Below are 18805 nucleotides of genomic sequence, written 5' to 3' on the forward strand. Positions count from 1 at the left end.
CGGATGGGCTCCATCCGAGGGTGCTGAAGGCACTGGCCGACATCATTGCAGAGCCACTGGCGGGAATATTCGAATGCTCATGGCGCACGGGCCAAGTCCCGGAGGACTAGAAAAGGGCTAACGTGGTCCCCATTTTCAAAAAGGGGAGGAAGGAGGACCCGGGCAACTATAGACCGGTCAGTCTCACCTCCATCCTTGGTAAAGTCTTTGAAAAAATTATCAAGGCTCACATTTGTGAGAGCCCGGCAGGGCAAATTATGCTGAGGGGAAACCAGCATGGGTTTGTGGCGGGCAGATCGTGCCTGACCAACCTAGTCTCTTTCTATGACCAGGTAACGAAACGCCTGGACACAGGAGGACGGGTGGATGTCGTATACTTAGACTTCAGGAAGGCCTTCGATACGGTATCCCACCCCATACTGGTGAACAAGTTAAGAGGCTGTGATGTGGATGACTGCACAGTCCGGTGGGTGGCGAATTGGCTAGAGGGTCGCACCCAAAGAGTCGTGGTAGATGGGTTGGTCTCGACCTGGAAGGGTGTGGGTAGTGGGGTCCCGCAGGGTTCGGTCCTTGGACCGATACTCTTTAATGTCTTCATCAGCGACTTGGACGTGGGAGTGAAACGTACTCTGTCCAAGTTTGCAGATGACACAAAGCTATGGGGAGAAGTGGACACGCCGGAGGGCAGGGAACAGCTGCAGGCAGACCTGGATAGGTTGGACAAGTGGGCAGAAAACAACAGGATGCAGTTCAACAAGGAGAAATGCAAAGTGCTGCACCTAGGGAGGAAAAATGTCCAGCACACCTACAGCCTAGGGAATGACCTGCTGGGTGGCACAGAGGTGGAAAGGGATCTTGGAGTCCTAGTGGACTCCAAGATGAACATGAGCCGGCAGTGTGACGAAGCCATCAGAAAAGCCAATGGCACTTTATCGTGCATCAGCAGATGCATGACAAATAGGTCCAGGGAGGTGATACTTCCCCTCTATAGGGCGTTGGTCAGACCGCAGTTGGAGTACTGCGTGCAATTCTGGGCGCCACACTTCAAGAAGGATGCGGATAACCTGGAGAGGGTACAGCGAAGGGCAACTCGTATGGTCAAGGGCCTGCAGACCAAGCCCTACGAGGAGAGACTAGAGAAACTGGACCTTTTCAGCCTCCACAAGAGAAGGTTGAGAGGCGACCTTGTGGCTGCCTATAAGTTCATCACGGGGGCACAGAAGGGAATTGGTGAGGATTTATTCACCAAGGCGCCCCCAGGGGTTACAAGAAACAATGGCCACAAGCTAGTAGAGAGCAGATTTAGACTGGACATAAGGAAGAACTTCTTCACAGTTCGAGTGGCCAAGGTCTGGAACGGGCTCCCAAGGGAGGTGGTGCTCTCCCCTACCCTGGGGGTCTTCAAGAGGAGGTTAGATGAGCATCTAGCTGGGGTCATCTAGACCCAGCACTCTTTCCTGCTTATGCAGGGGGTCGGACTTGATGATCTATTGAGGTCCCTTCCGACCCTAACATCTATGAATCTATGAGCCCCAGGAGGGGTGGAGTGTGGGGAGGGACTTCCCTCTTGTGCTGCCAAGGAGGTGCACTGAGGGAAGCGAGGAGCAGCGGCGCAACCAGGACGACGAACCCAAGGGAGAGGCTGAAGCCAACCTTGGAGAAGCAAGGGTGTCTCCGCGTTACTGCTCCCAAGTACTAGGTTGGGGAGCTGGGCTAGGGGCGGAGAAGAGAGGGTATCCCTGTGGGACCAGCGTCAGGGGAGCACTGCCAAGTTCAGGCAGGAAGGCTGAGAAAGCCAACCGGTAGGACACCAGTTAGGAAGACCTTCCGGTCCCTTCTTTTGGGTTTTTTTTTCATTTTATTCCTTTACCCCTGCTCAACAGGGGCACCCTCAGACCCCAAGAGGAGAGCTGACTGGCTCAAGGGGATCGCAGGCCTAGAGCCCGGGCCAGCTAATTATCCTTCCCCAGGAGGATACAATCAGGCACGAGGAATATCTGGACTGGAGAGGCTGCCATGTCAAGATCTGGCACCCCACCAGAGCTTGGCGTAAGCCTGGGATGTAGGGGAGGTGGAGTCCCACAAACATCTTGCAAGTGTCATGGTCATCCCTGAGGAGAACTTCGAGGCTGAACCCTGCACTGATATAATATCCAAAGACATGGCAGGCAAGTTCGGGGAAGGTCAGAGGAACCCCACCTCGGGGATCCCACAACGTTAGAGAGCGTATACCCTCTACCGCCCGGACCAAGGCGGCACGCAAACAGGCATTTGAAGCCAGATGGGCACACACACAAATATATTGATCCAAACAAAAATTAATTGAAGGACCTGATTTATAGAACTAAAAATGAAAATAAAATAATTTATTTTACTCTAATATTTTGTTTTTACTATACAAGAATATGTTTTTCTTATTATAAAAAAATAATTTCTATTGGACTAATTAAATGTGTATTAAATAACTTGAGATTTTTAACACAAGATTTATAATCTTAAATGTTCTTTGTGCCTCCATCTTATACATATGTTTAGATTCCGGATCACTTTAGGAAGAAACCCAGCTTCAAACAGAAGAAATGTCCCTTCAAAGTCAATGTCTTCTCAAAGACAACCCTGAAAAAGCAGAAAAGGACCAAGTCATTTTCTGCTAATACTGTATCCAGTCTTAGTATTTGTTATGAGAGGTGAAATGGCTTTAGAATAATCATTCACATAAACTGTATATAATAAAAACATTTAACATATATAATAAAGCCTAGATTTCATGCCTATGCAAACATGTGGGCAGGCACAATAGTCCTTTTAATTTTTAATGTACCTTTGTAGGGAACAACCAAAGTTGACATGTTAAAGCTTTGCTTGGAAAGACTCTAGTATGACAAAATAATTAACCACCGAAGAAAATAATGGAAGGGGTGCATAGGTGGATTTAGATTTTGAAAAGCAGGGAGTGCACCTGGTGAGGTATATAATTACATATAACACAACACATGTTCCAGGCAGGTAAAAAGAAACTAGAAGCTTTACTAATATGCTAGGGGCCTAGGGCTGTAGTAACTGATGCAAAAACAAATATAACTTTATTGGAATGAGTTAAAAACAGTCTGCAAGGCTAAGAAATAAGAACAGCATTACCAGGAGCAATTAACAGATTGCAGAATTTCAGAAGCAAGTCCAGCTTGATTAGTGGAACATCAAAACTGTTAAAAAAGAGAGAGGATCACTAACATACGTGGAATGAAGAGTTTAGAAGGAGTCAGGTAGATTTTAGTGAGCCATGGAGTCAAGTAACCCCCTCACTGCTGCCTGAATAGAGATGCAGCAGCAACTGCCAGGTAGTTGGTTTTAGACATTGAGTGGACACAAAATCAAAGGCGGGGCAGGGGGTGCAACTGCACCAGTGCACCCCCCTACCCCACCAGATCTGCCCCTGAAGGGGCGACACTAAGCTATCGAGTATTTTAAAGCATTACTTAGTGCATCTAACTTAACCAAAAGAAACTAAAACTAACCTCTAGCTGATCTAAACTGTTGTTACATACATCTAAATGTTATCTCCCATTATTTCTTTAAAACAGATTCTGAACCAACAGAAGTGCCACAAGAATTATATCAGAAGAAAATTCAGTTCTTTGAGGATGAATTGTTTCGACTTACACAGACAGTGCTTGATCTTCAGTCCTCTGTAGCAGGTGTGAATGAAAACTTAAAACTTACTGTCCAAGAAGATGCCAGTAAAATGTTGGTTTCCTGGCTGAACAACCTTTATGACCACCCAGGGCCCAATAGTGCCATTGGTAGTGAAACAGACACTATTCATCTACCTGGAATTATGAGCAATAAAGACCAGAAAGAACATTTTACTGTGCTGAGAATGGAAGATATAAAGTTTGAGCTAGATGAGGTCAAAGAAGCCTTGAAGGTCAAAAACCGTCAGTTGGAGGAGCTGAATGGAAAAGTGAAGGGCTATGAAGGACAACTAAAACAACTGCAGGAGGCAGCACAAGGACCAACAATAATGATGCCTAGTGGTGATTTATATCAGGAATATATTGACTCAAAATTTGAGGCCTTGAGACAGGAAATGTTGGAAGGATTAGAGACAAAAATGGCAGATCTGAAGAGCTCCTGTGAATACAAACTATCGGGTATCCAACAACAATGTGATGACCATGAAGCCAGTTATGCACGAATGATTGAACTTATAGAAGAAAAGGAAAATGATCTGAAGAGAGAAGTGAATGATCTCCGAATTCAGATCCAAACTCCGTCAAACCAGGCAAACTGTTGCAAGGATGGCAAAAGTGGTGACTTCAATCAACAGATAAAAAATTTGGATGAGAAAGTGGATAGAATCATGGAAGCATACAATGTCTTAAATGCCAGAATAGATAATGAAATCAGCCAAATTTCTACTCCACATCTAGAAGACATCTTTGGTGCAAGGTGGGAAGAGCTAGATGCTAGGATCAATGTTACTGAGAAGAATGCCGAAGAGCATTGTTTTTACATCGAGGAAACTCTTCGAGGTATTATAGCTTCTGAAGTAGATGAAGTGAGAGACTTACTTGACCAAAAGCTACAGGCACTAGAAGAAAGACTGGGTGGAACTATTTTGGAGATTGCCAATGCCACAGACTCTGAGGGAATAGATAGTAGTCCTAAATTAGTCTTGCACAATGATTCAGGACTTGGAAATGAACTATTTACAGCTGAGATTAATCTTCTTAGGAACAAACTACAAGCTGTTGAAAATCTTTGCTGGCAGAAATGTAACTCTGCACCCCAAAATATAGAAGATCTTCAGAAAGACATAGAAAATTGTAACAAGAAATATGAAGTCTTGCTTTTGAAAACAGAAGGTAATTGTGCTTTTCTGAAGTCTTTAAATGGCTCTCTTAATGAAAAGTTTAACTTCATTAAGGGCAACCAACGTGACGTCCAAAAACTGCAGAAAGATTTACGTGTACTTCGTTTTGGTTTAAGTATGATGGATAAAGATGTGAAAAATCTTCAAGATGGCTTGAGCAGCTGTAAGGAGCAACTTCTGGGTGTCAATTCTACATGTAAAAAAGCACAGCGTGGTGCATTCAGAAAAATAGATGAAATACAGAGGACGGTTGCCAATTACACCTCTCATCCAAATGATAATTGTTGTAATGAAATAAGAGAAAGGATAGAAAAGCTAAATGAACAAGTTTTTAATGACCTCAATAAATGTAAAGAAAGGACCTCTGGTATCCAGCAAGGAGTCTCAGATGTTGATAGCAGAGTGTCCCATGTTGAAAAAGTTTGCAGCAAATTGGACCTTATCTCTGGTAATCTACGGAGGATAAAAGAAGCTCTGAATAAGCATGTCACCAGGTTATGGAACTGCATTAATCAGATGAATGGAACTATAGCATCTAATTCCAAAGATATTTCAGGTCTCAAAAACTCTTTCCAACAATATCATACTGAGATCTCCAAAATTACCACTGACCTTCAGGATTTGATGAAAACTCAATCTGCCACATGTGAGTTTACTGTTTTTCTCTACTGACATTCTCACTGAAACAGCTGGTGGGGAGGTGATGGCTGTTTAATTGCTGATCCCCTGCTGCCAAATTTCAGGGCATGTGAGGAGCCCCATGTCCCAGATACCATGGCCCTGCACACTAGATTGGGTGTGCAGGGTAGCACAGGGCCCAATGCTAGCATATGAGGCTGGGCTGAGGCACTGTGGAACTAACTGAGACACACAGGGCTGGCCGGGGTAAAGGTGGCACAGAGGCCTGATCGGGACACACAGGGCTGGGTGGAGGCAACATGGTGTACAAGCCTGATCTGGCCCACACACTGACCCTGCACCATTCATCTAGCTGATGGGGCCAGAAGATTGAGGGCCACTGCTGTAATATAACACTCATCCTTTGACTTACATGGAGCTGTATTGTTTTACACCAACTGAGAGTCTGGCCCAAGATCTGAAGAATGTGTAGTTTTAAAAATAGCCAGATTTGCTTAGGGATACCAAGTTCCAGCTTTTTGTGACTATGACTAAAAACAAAGGAAGTTGAAGAGATTATGAAATCTGTACTTTTCCACTTGTTACACAACAAAGAACATATCTTATTTTTATGCATATGAGAGAGAAATATGACATTAAAAACTTAGACTATGCTATAGATTTAAACCAAGGAAAACAAACTTTGTCAAAGAAACACTCATTAGGATTTTCTACTCTGTTTAAACTAGAGTTCAGTGCCTTATTATCATTGTTTTTATTCTGGTGTTATATTTCTTTTTTTTTTTTTACTTTGGTGTTATATTCCGTTAACTATAGGATCATTGGGCGCCTATACACAAGCGGCGAGGCTGCAGACTCGAGGGAGCAGACTCAGTTGATCAAGTTTGCTAGAGTGTGGTAATTACTGTGCTCTAGCAGATTCCAGCATCTTGTGCATCAACATCCTTGTGCTTCAAAATAGTGATGTTCAACAAGGTTTAGTTAAAACATTCCCACTGCCATTTTTTAGCATGGGGATGCTGATACACATGATGCTTCAAAAGCTTTAATTAGAGCAACTCTTGGAACTGTACTAATTAAAGCAGCCCCCCCACCCTCTGCCTCTCGGAACACGTATATAAACGCCCATTGAGTCAAAGAAGAGAGAACAGTGAATGTTGATAAGGGACACTCCTGTGGAGAGAGACTTGTGTTATAGGACCTGTATTTGACCCATTAAGACCCAGGACCATAGGACCAGCCAGTCATGTTTTGACAGCTAGGAAGGGAAGTAGATGGAAAGGTAGATATGCACTTTGCACCTTACAGCTAAGAAGGGAATTCAGTGATTCCTGTAAAGCAGTAGGCAGGGTGCCCAAGATTTGCATCTTCCCCAGAATATACACAGCCCTTCTCTATATGGTTTGAGAGAGACCTCTCAACAACATCACAGTGTGTGTTTGTTTAAAGCTAATAGAGTATTTTAAAGCATGAAGGAAGCTAAAACATCTGTATGTCTTGGGTATAATTCAGTTTCAAAGTACTTTATGGGGTCTACATATCCTATGTAGAGACCCAGGAAGGAAGACCCACCCATCAAATTTTAAACATACTGGCACTCCAAGCAAGCGGTGCTCAACCTCCAGCCTGTGGGCTAAATGCAGCCCACAGAGCCATTGTATTTGGCCTGTGGGGCTCTCCACAGGTCAGAAAATTTGGCAGTGGAGGAGGAATGGCCACCCTCCTCCCTGCCAAATTCCCAAACCCCAAGTCCTGCATGGTAGCCATGCCTCTTTACTCCCACGGGGCTGGCAACCCCTTCTGCTCTCCACAACTGGATCAGAAATGGGCCATGACTGTTCCCCTCCACCCCCCTGCAGGGCCAGATTGGAGCCAGGCTACACCCACTTTCCTCCCCACACCTGGATCAGGGCTGAGCCACAACCCTTCCCCCTGCAGGGCTGGGGTGGGGCTGTGCCAAGTCCCATCTCCCCCCTGCCAGGCCTGGGTCAGGCCCCATTCCTGTCCCTTGTGGACCCACTTCAAGCCCCCTTTCCCCTACGTGGCTGGGTTGGAGCTGTGCTGCCATTCACCCCGTGTGCCTTTACTGCTATGAACTGGTGATTTTCAATTCTGGTTTGTGGATCCAAATTAAATTAATGCATAAGGTTAGGCTCTGTTTGCCAACATATTGTATCACTTAAATGATGTCACTGTAGTTAGGGAGCCTACAATAGTAACAAGCTGCTATTTATACAGTTATCTGAATGTGGTAACACAAGGATACTTGTTAAGAATTATAAAATAAAACCTTGTAAAATAACACGCGCCAATTCTACAACTAAACTGAGCGTAGACAACTTAGTCTGAAGGCAGAAATATGGCAGCTTTGTCTTCAAAGACATTAAGACATTTTGGAGCCAAGAATATTTTCAATTATTTAGTCCAAAGTAATGTTGACAGGTTAGTGAATAATTGCATGTAGTGTACATAAACCACACGCCAAATCCTTATTCCGTCTATTATTAGAGCTTCCATTGAAGGTTATGTGATTTTTGCCCCTCAGGTCTAAGCAAGTTCAATTTTATCCTGCTATGAAGATGTAGACCAACTACATGAAACATGAAACATGTTAACAGGTGCTCTCCAGCACTTGAAGTATGAGCAAATGATCAAATTAAGGAAGTTAACAGGAGGCAGGAACATGCTATGGAACAGTTGATGTATGTGTGTGTGTGTGTGTGTGTGTATGCATATGTCCACAATTGCTTTATGGTAAATGAAAGTTAAAGCAGGGCAACTTAACCTTGTTTTATTGAAAGGCAAGCTGTTCTGGTTTAGCTTTCACTTGTGGAGTGGTAATCATGGGCACATAAACATTTAGCGCGCTTTGTCTGGTCCATGTTAAGTCCTGACCTCCTGTTAACATGGAGTTTAAATGGATTGTTGTCCACATCATAATAGGAGGATCTGTTGTTTAAGATTTAAATGACCTTGCAGTAAAATGGACTAAAATCACCTCTTCTTTAGAGGCAGCCTTTTCATATATATTTACTGATTGTTCCTGCAGCCAGAGGAAGTATGGTTGGCAGCCACAAATGGTGCCACAAATGGTTTGCTTTGATAACAGCTACAGTATAACCCAATTATAACTACTGAGACTGGGAGAAAAAATTATGAAAATTATGAGTTTTCTATAGTAGGGTTAGTCACTTTTCTGTACTGTAATAATGAAAAAATTAGTTCCTGCTGTTGTGATTGGTAAAGGGGGGGGGATAATAAACATTTATTATAATGAGACTGTACTGTATTTTAGTCAAGCTGCTTTTCCTTTTGTAATTATCTATGAAGTGGGGTTTGAAAAATAAGTAAACACTTAGAAGTGTCTGCTTCAGTTCCAAGAAAACTTGTGTATACCTAAATTGCAACACCTAGGGGAGGGAGGCCCAATCTTCTACTGCAGTGGAAAGAGAATTTTGTGGCATATCTCAGTATATCCTCCATTGCTTACAAAAGGAGAATGTGTAATGTGCCTGCTGTTAAATTCATTATCAGCTACAGAAATCCAGGAGTCATGACCTTTCTGCTTTCTCAGTGGAACCATTGACTACTTTATTATCTAGGTTATACCACGCTTCTTGTTTGCTTAGTGCAGGGATGTCCAATTTCTCAGTGTCTGAGGGCTCTACCAGCATGAGCCATATGTGTCTCCCCTGGTGCACTATGCCACACTGGCAACTTGGCTCCCATCCTCAGCTCGATGGTCACAGGTTCTTCCAACACCATGGGTTGTGCCTCATTATGCTGCCCTGCCCCCTGGGGTGAGGGCAGGAAACAGAAACTGGAGGAGGAAGGGGGAGCAATGGGAGAGCAGCAGCCAGGTAGGAGCCAGGGGGCTGCGATTTACCCCTTGTAGGCTGCATGTGACCCACAGGATGCTGATTTTGGACAGCCCTGGCCTAGTGCATCATCAAGAACATGAATCTTATCTTCATGTCATGAACAAAACACTTTTAGAAATATCAGAACCATGATAAAATCAAACCTGAATTCCACACCCAAATTATCTCTTTTTTTTAGGGTGAAATAATGGTGACATTTAGGTGCCAAGGAAATAATAGATTTGTATTTTTAAACATGGGCTGATTTTTTTTTCAGCTTAAGTCATGGAGTGGCACGTGAGGTAAGCAAATTGGGAATGATGGTGCCTGCCAATTTCCTGCATGGCTGGCAATAAATAGTAAATAGAGCGGTGTCCCTCTGGACACTCTGATTTTGAGCATAACAGTGATCTAAATGCTGATGCTTGCCCTCCTCGCTACTTTGTAGACAGTTGGGAACATTTCCCTTTTATGAGATATTAAGCAAAAGTAAGATCAAATTCCTCTCTGCTGACACACTACAGCTTCAATAGAGTTAAACCACGGATTAATTTTCCCCTTGCTTTTTGGATTGGTAACATATGTTGGGTCCAAAAATATGTTGGCTCCTTTATCATCCTTGTCTAGTAATTTATTATTTAAAGCATGATGTCATGATATGATGCAACCCAACATGGGAGGCTAAAAGGCAGACAAAAATTGCTATAACTGCAAAGCGCTGCTTCTCAGCTGAGACCCACATTTCTGCTCCTATTCAGAAGAAGTCAGCAAATCTGGGTTTTTTCTAGTATTTGGATAGCCACGCTAAAAGCAAGGACCCAGTAATACAGGATAGCAAAGCCACTGGTGGTTTGTTGAGTTGTAAGATTTTGCAAAAGACACCATCAGACATATTGATTCATTTTCCTTGTCTTTGCCAAGACTGGAAGCCCAGAAGGAGCTTAACTGACCTGATTAGAAAAAGTAAAGAAGTAAAAAATATATGCAGGCAAGAATTAGAGTACTGCACCAGGTTCTGTTTTCAGTGATATCAGTGTAAATCTGAAGTAACTTGATTGATTTTACTGGAATTAATCGTGATTTAAACTCACGTTATTTCATGCAGTTCAAAATGACAGGTCTGCTTGATTGAGCTAAGTATAAATGAGGGACTTATTTTGCTTTTGTCCTTACCAGGGACTTTATATTTATATCATTTTAATTTCAAAGCTAAAGCAAAAAAGTATTATTTTTTGCTAGAAGATGCATTATTTCATTTTCTAATCATATATCCTCTGAATAGTACCATCTGGGTAACTTTCAACACAATTTTGTTGTGCTTGCTTTTAGCTTTCTCTTTTTATACCAGTTTTAGCATTTATACTAATTCCCTTAAAAATCAGACAGGCAGGGAAACCAAGAATTTTTTTGTCGGGGGCTATCAAATGAATGTAGGTACTGTGAGAGCATAGAGTATGGGCCCCTCCAGATGTTACATTTATCACGTGATTAATGTATTAATTGTGCAATAAATTGTAATGAGTAATAAATTGTAGCATGGAGTTCAACCAAGTTATGGTGCAACAAAATGGCAAGCCAGCTGCAAAGATGTTCCACATAAAATGTAGCATGTGTTCCGGCCCCAAGGCTGCTCTCTGCCTAATCCCAACAAAATCCCAATCTTTGTTGGGATCAGGTAGAGGACAGCCCTGAGGTCTGAGACAGCCACATGGCTGGGTTGCACTGGTGTACTGGAGACTTAAAAGGGTACCATGGACCTTTAAATGGTGCACATAGCTGGGGTCTGGGGACCCCAGCTCCCTCATCCCCAGTGAATAGCCCAGCAGTTGCACACTTGGTATCTGAGGAAGTTTATGCCCCATCCCAAAAATCATGCATCCTGCAATGCCAGAGGATATGCAGTTTTGGGGATGGGGCATAAAATTCCTCAGATGCAAATCACACCAGTATATTTACATCTGCTAGGGGCCTATCTTACCTTTTTGAGATGGTGAATGAGAAACATGACATGTGAATGAGAAACATGATAAAAATGAAGATGTAGGATCTCTCCTTACTGTCCTCTTCAGTTAAATGTGGCATATGAAGCACAGATGTATTACCAAAGAACCAGGAACACTTGTGAATGCTATTGTATTTTTCTCAGATGGGCTACCTAGCAGTGTATGACAGCCAGTAACTATGTGACTTCATCATGCCTTATGCCCCAGAAACTGTCTTCATTCTGCACACCATTCACATACAAAATCCTACTAATGGAATAAAAATAACCAATGCTAAATCAGTACAGCCAACATTAGCAAACAAAAAGTACCTTTTATTTCTGTGCTATGCTCACCAGAATCAATGGCAGATAGCACTTTTTGTTTTTACTTCTATGTAAAAGAGCTTGTGAAGCATTGGATCAGAATGTTGCGGGAGATCTCCCCAGGACAATTGTGGGTCTGAGAGGGAAGGTGTCCACAGCTGAACCCCACTTAACTTAAAAATACTTGTTTTTCATAAATATAAATGTTAATGAATTTCTCAACTCCTTTCTCTTCTTACAAATACTTAGTGGAAAGGGAATCAGGAATACCACTTCATCCACCACGAGAAAGGACCCCCCTGCAGCTATATCCAGAGGTGCCACCATATCCCTCACAACCAAGGACACCACTACAGCCACAACCTGGAATACCTCTGCAGCCACAGCCAGGAATACCGCCACAGCCAGGAATACCCCTACAGCCCTCACAGCCAAGAATAGTAATACAACCACCACGACAAAGAACACCTCTTCAGCCATCCCAGCCAAGAATTCCTCTGCAGCCATCATTACCAGGCTCAGGCATTTTACCACTTTTGCCTGGATCAACAGGAATCATAATGGAGACTGGAGAGGCTGGTCCTCCTGGCACAGTTTTAATGTCAGGAAGGGGATGGTCTAAAAGTGTAGATGGCCAGGTTGGTCAGAATATCATGCCTGTTGCGGAAGGATATGCTGGAGCCCCAGGTGAGAAAGCTAGTTTTGTTTGAGCCATTTGCCCTGAAACACAATTCATCTTGCTGTGTAATATGTAGGTTCTTCCTCAAAAACAAGCACATGCTTTACTGTCAGAATCAAGAGGCTGGTGTGAAAGTCCACACAGAAGCCCAGATCTGAAAAGGTATTTAGAAGCCTGAGCTTCTATTGGAGTCAGTGGAAGCTAAAGTGCTACTACTCTGGCATAGGTGCAGGAGGTATGTCAGGGTTCATTAAGCATATAAAATGCTGAAAATAGAGTTGGATGCCCTCTGCAGTCTTCGGAGGGCGTGGAATGATTCTTAGCTGGCATCAGTTCCACATATTCTTTGGGGAAAATCATGGCTGATCTGATTTGCAAGATGTCCATTTCCTGCCATAAAAACAGGAAAGACCTAAAATAGGGTTTAGAGTTAACTTTGCCTCCTTTCCCAAAGTGCCACCAAGTATGATTTCAGTAGAACTCATGCATGATTCAGAGATGCACAACTATCTACCATTAAAGTAGCTTAAAATTACTATTTTTTCACAGTACATTTTGATGAAAAATGTAGTCCCCTTTCCCTTTGCTATTTAAGTCAGTGGTATATGTTAAATATTGCTTGTTTGTTATTACATACAGTTACTGCTGTTGTTATTGACATTGCTACTGTTTGATGAGCAAGGGAAAACATTAGGAGACAGTGGTAATATTTAGACGACATCATATGCTGTTAACATGTTTTTCTTTTGCTTTGTAGGATATCCAAAGGCATCTTCCCCTTCCTCAGCCTCACAAGGTAATCCAGTTGTTACCTAGGAATTCTTTGAACAATTATTCACTTACCTTATCAATAAAAAAATTTAACAGAATAAAATTGAATAGCAAGAACTTTTAGGGCATAGACACAGTTCTGACCTGTTAATGCTGGAAAGATGCACCCAGACCGGGGATGATAGCCTTTTTTATTCAAACTGACACTTGCATCCTCATCCAGGGGGGACTCAGAGCATGTACAATACTAGCAGTAGAACGTATTTAATAATTACTGCATTTTAATTCTTGCATGCTTTCTGGTTTTTACATCCTTGAAGTTTGTTTCAACCTTTTCACTGCAGCCTTCAGAGATAACTTGATTGTTTTCTTTTCAAATTCAAACTGAAATTCGCACATAATCATATGTTTCTAGAAACCTCACCTCCCTCCAGGATGTGTCAAAAGAGTTAAAAAGAATTGGTAATGCTATTGTTGGCTTAGATAGCATATTTTAAACATGCACATTTCCTTATCTGTGTCACTAACAACACTTAAAATGATTAAAACTGAGACAATCAAGCAATAAAATTTACTTTTAGTTGTTTATGCACTTTTTAACCTTACTTTATTTCTCACAAATAAATTAAACCAGTTTAATTTTTGCTTATAGAGACTTTCACATGCACATCTCACTACTGAGTGTTTGAGTTGCAAATACTGTGTAGGCAAGTAGGCATGTTTAGGCATATTTATTTGTTTAAAGATAATTATTTATATGTTTTTTTCTTTAGTAAAATGTCAGGGAAGTATTTTCTCTAGCCTTAGTTTTAGTAAAAGCTTGTTTCTATAGATTCTAAATTTGAGTTGACTTTATTTTTTAACAAACCAGAGGCTGTGATGATTCCACTTCATACAGGCAGTTTATAAATGCCTATGGCTCTGAACAAGCATTTGTGGAACCCGGCTCAGATTTAGGCAGCTAAGTTTAAGCTGCCTAACCAGAAAGGGGCTGCCTGGTCCAGGGCGTGCTGGTCAGGGGTTTAAAATTAGCCCAGGCAGGGTTGGGGGGGAGGGGTAAAAACAGCACAGCCCCAGGGCTGTAGAGAGTGGCTGAGCTTTCCCAGCCCTGGAGCTATCCTATGAATGCATGCAGGTGTTCACTAGGCCGGGTTAACTCTTGCTAGGTCAGGCTAACCTTTTGCCAATCTAAAGTTAGCTCACTTTAGACAAGGACTAACTTTAGATCAGGTGCACCATTTTTAGGGCAACATACCATTTACTTGAATATAAGATGACTCTTGTCATAAGACAACTCCCCAATAATTAGATTGTATATATGGAAAATGTATAAATTTGTTATAATTTTCCAGGTATTGAATCTAATTAGCAGAGGGCTGCCTTGAATTCGTCCCCCTCCCACTACTACACCAGGGAAAATATTGGCAAGTGGAGTGGGGAATCAGATGGCCCTCTTGCCCTCTGTCTCCCCTTCCCCACTTCTTTCCCTGCAACCTTCCTGCCGCCCCCTTACTGTCAGACCCTGCTCAGTAGGGCTGTGCAAAACGGTACCGTTCCATTTTGATTTGCATTTCGACAGAACAGTGTTTTATTTTTGAATTTCATTTTGATTCAAAACTACTGTTCTGTTATCGCTGTTTCAACACTGTTTCAATGTTTTGCCCATAGGCTATAATGGGAAAGCTCAAAACAGCCTATAACTTTGTCATTTCAGGCCTGATTTGGATGAAACTTGCAGGAATGGTAGCCACTTCTGAGGGCATAAAGCCTACCCAGTTTCAAGGAACTAGGTGCAGGGGTTTCAGGGAAACTGCAACTCAAAGTCTTGGAAGCAAAACTCATGTCATGTATATGTGTTAAGCCACAGTGGGGTCAAAACTGCAGGGGTGGTGGCCCCTGCTGAGGCCACAAGCCTGCCAAGTTTCAAGGAGATAGTTGCAGGGGTTTTGGGGAAACTGTACCTCAAGCTGCGGACAAGCAAAACTCATGGCATGGGTGACACGGTGCGCGTTAAGGCGCAGCAGGGTGAAAGCTGCAGGCCTGCTAGTCCCTGCTGAGGCCACAAAGCCTGCCAGGTGTCAAGGAGATAGGTGCAGGGGGAGTCTGGGTTCTGGGGCCCTGCACCTCTGGCTGCTGACAGGCAAAACTGGAACACACAGCTCAGTAACTGACACCAAGGCAGAAAGCAGGGCAGTTCAAAAAATGCTGCCTTTTATGCCGTTTTTCCATCCCTCCCCCAGAGCACTGGGGTTGGAAGGGACCTCAGGGAAGGATGACAGTCACTGGCCAGCTACACAGTCAATAATGAGAGCACCCCTTTCCTCCCTTTTCCCCCTCCCTCTCCTTACTTTAATTTCTGTTTCCCTGCAGGAAAGCCCAGCTTGAGCTTTGAAATTCAAAATGTTTTGAAAATTTTGAAACATTTCAATTTGCCTCATTTTGTTTCGAGGCTGTTTCAAAGCTCTCTGCTTCATTTTGATTTCGCTGTTTCGAGCTTGAAATGAGCTCGAAACAGCGTCGAAATGAAACTGCCAGTGAAATTTTGCACAGCCCTAGTGGTCCGGGTCTGTTCCCTCTCCAAGCACAGCGTGGAAGTGAGCTGCACGTGCCAGTTATGGTGGGGAAGAGATGGGAGGGAGGGTAGAAGGTGCAGAAGGCAAGCAGAGAGGAGCAGGAGGCTGCTATGTGTCTGACTGACCCCAAACCACAGCAGTTACCTGCCCCTTCTTTCCCCCCTGTTAACTTGAAATGCAAAGGACCAAAAAACCTGACTTTCAAACAGACATATCCATAGTAATTTTCAGATATGGCAAGCAGAGGCTGGGCAGGAGACTGCTGATATGCAAATATAAGTGTCAATTTTACTAAAAAAGGCTGTCATCCCTGGTCTGGGTGTATCTTCATCTTATATTCTTATCTTCTTATATTTGAATAAATATGGCAAGTCCTGTGAATGCTTGCACACAGGAGCATTTAGATGACCTTTAACTAAGTGTAATATTTTTGAACATCCTAAATGATTATTGTTGGATTTGGGGTTATTTTGGGGTTAATCAACTTAAAGGAGAAATTGTAATTCTGTCTTGTTTGTGTTATGCCCATTAGTACAGTATACCCTCCACCTGTACAGCACCATGGCTGAAAGCTGGGTCACCTTCCCTCTCCAAAGTCTGGATTACTTGGTTTTAGGCTGTTTGGCTCCAAAGTCTGGTTGGTTACTTGGTTTTATCAGTTGTTGCCTGCATCTATTTGCAGATGTTTCTCCCACTCTTCCAAAACGGGTCTGAAAAACTGGAGATTTAAATATTTCCTTTATTTATTGGAAAGCGAAAATATCAAGGTGATTAAGATTTGGAATCTTACCACTGAGTGGAGCCAGGATTTTACCAATGTCAACATGTAGTTTACTAACTTAGAGTATTTTAATTATTATTAATGTAATTACTGCACAACTTTATACCAGCATGTTTGAACTACAAAATAGTAAGCTTTCAACAAGAATTGTGGGGTGCACTAGTTAGTTCAAATATGGGTTTGCTGGGTCAGATATCTACTCTGCAATCTCTTATTCAGACTGTTTAGCGTAGCTGCTTTCTAGAGCTAGACAATGCATATTGTTGCCCAGGATCAAAGTGAATCTTCCTACGCTCTATTCAGAGAGAATGATTTAATCACAGTTTTGTTTTAGGAAACATCAACAAAAGTTAAAAATGAAACATTAGAATTTTTTGGCATCTGAAAATGTTTCCTTAGGACTTTGTTCAATGGGGCTGTAAAAAATTACAGAGGCAGGTCTTGACAAATTGGCCTGGGAATTGACAAAAGATAATTGATCTTTTGATAAAAGATCTCATGTTATAATCCTGAGGTTAAAATGTTCCAATTAAGAACATGATGTAGCTTTAGATAAGACTTTGTATTTGAGAAGTGTTAGGGTAGCAGTGGGTTAGTAGCAAAATAAAGTTTTATTTTGGCAGCCATTGTCTGCAAATATAGCTTCAGGGAGTATACAGAAGGAAATGGATATTACCTTAAGTAGATCTAACTTGATGATAGAGAGGAAGTCTTAGTAAAAGGATTTCCATTTCTAAATCTCTGCACCTTCTTCCTAGTTTTCCCTGACTATAATTAGTACTGCTGAAGATAATTGCATAACAGTTATGCCCGCTATGAAACAGCCTTTATCTCCAAATGCCTCCCAATCCCTGATGTCAGATGCAAGCCCAGAATACAGTGATGCCTATGGTATAAACCCCTAGGGACAGACTGTCAGTTGACGGTATCAAAGCTGTTACAGTCTACATAGGCTATGGGTCTGAAGTTGTCACTATTTCATTGTATTCATACAAGTATCGCTGAAGGGGAGCTGCCTCTGGGCAGGAGTCAGCAGTTAGTGCTGGAAAAGAGGACATCTTGGTGAAGGCACTGTAACAATCCCTTACTCCTAAGGGTGTGAGGGAATCTTTAAAATGTGTGGAACAGGACTTCAATTTTTAATTCTTCACCCAAAAGATCCACACCCAGTAAATTTCATGGCACCAGATTTTTAGCTCAGAAGGATGCAGTACTAAGCCAGCCTTGCCTGTCTTGCAACATATGCTCCCCCCATTAGAAGTTTTGAAAGCCTGGGACTTAGTTTAGTAAACTGTCTCATGCAGCACTATTTTAACTTCTGCTTCTGTGTGCTTTCTACTGTTCTACATATGTTTTTAAGTACTGAGATGAGGGCTTTTCTTTAGATATCTCAGATAATGTGGAATTGTTTCTGCACTCCTCAGATTCATCAGAATATCTACTGGCATGCATCATATTCATGCTCAAGTTCAGTTTTCCTCTACAATTAGAAATCAAGATCCACTAAAAGAATACTTTTTGCCAAAGCTTCTAAGTGCTTCAGAAATATTAATGAATTAAACCTCACCATTTGCTTTGGAGGTAGGGCAGGAAACATTAGCTGTACTGCAGTTAGGCATTTGGGCCAAAGAAAGGTTAAATGTCAGGATTAATGTGGATCTTCGAAAGCTTTCTTTATGCCATTTTAATCACATTGTTAATTGAAAAAATTCCAGCAGGAGATAAAAATGAAGCATTTGAATTTTATGAAGGCTGCAGCTATTTGCCTAAGTTTTGTTTGTTGAAGTTAAGAACATTGCAGAGACAGGCCATGACAAATTGGCCTGGAAATTGTTGAGAAATATTCTATAATAACCCTACGTGTCACAATGAGGCAAGGACAGCCAAGAAGGGATTTGGATTTTCTAACTTGCAGTCCTGTGCCTTAACTTTTCTGCTTCTCTTTTCTTTCCATACCCTTCATTAACTCATCATTCTTGGATACTCATGATAACATGATAGCAGTCTAATCAAGGTTGATAGTTCCTTTTAAAAGGAATGGATCCCAAATGTAGTATGAAGTGCAGCTGAGTCAGTAAATACCATAGTTTAGAAACACCTTTTATCTCCCTTTGTGCATGCGTGCGTAAACTATTCAAATGTTTCTGTAAATAATATTGGTTTTGGTATTCAAATTGTTGTTACTTGTTTGGTGCTAGCTATCATGACACTATACAAGTTGCCTTGAATAGGAGGCTTTTAGGATACTAAAATACATGTACAGTAAAAGCCCTGTTATCTGGCATTTTACTAACTGGTATTTCTATTAACCCAGAAATGCT

General features: G+C 42.1%; 1 protein-coding gene across 1 annotated transcript in view; it reads left to right on the forward strand.

The window, feature by feature from the left end:
- The window catches only part of EMILIN2 (elastin microfibril interfacer 2), a 64356-nt gene that overhangs the window by 33852 nt on the left and 11699 nt on the right, over positions 1-18805 (forward strand). Inside the window, exons 4-6 of the mRNA XM_006269522.4 lie at positions 3582-5519; positions 11930-12367; positions 13117-13155. Coding sequence (XP_006269584.1) covers positions 3582-5519; positions 11930-12367; positions 13117-13155 — 2415 coding nt within the window. The remainder of the gene's footprint in view (positions 1-3581; positions 5520-11929; positions 12368-13116; positions 13156-18805) is intronic.

Source organism: Alligator mississippiensis, chromosome 3 (assembly GCF_030867095.1).
Source record: "Alligator mississippiensis isolate rAllMis1 chromosome 3, rAllMis1, whole genome shotgun sequence".
Classification (NCBI taxonomy): domain Eukaryota; kingdom Metazoa; phylum Chordata; order Crocodylia; family Alligatoridae; genus Alligator; species Alligator mississippiensis.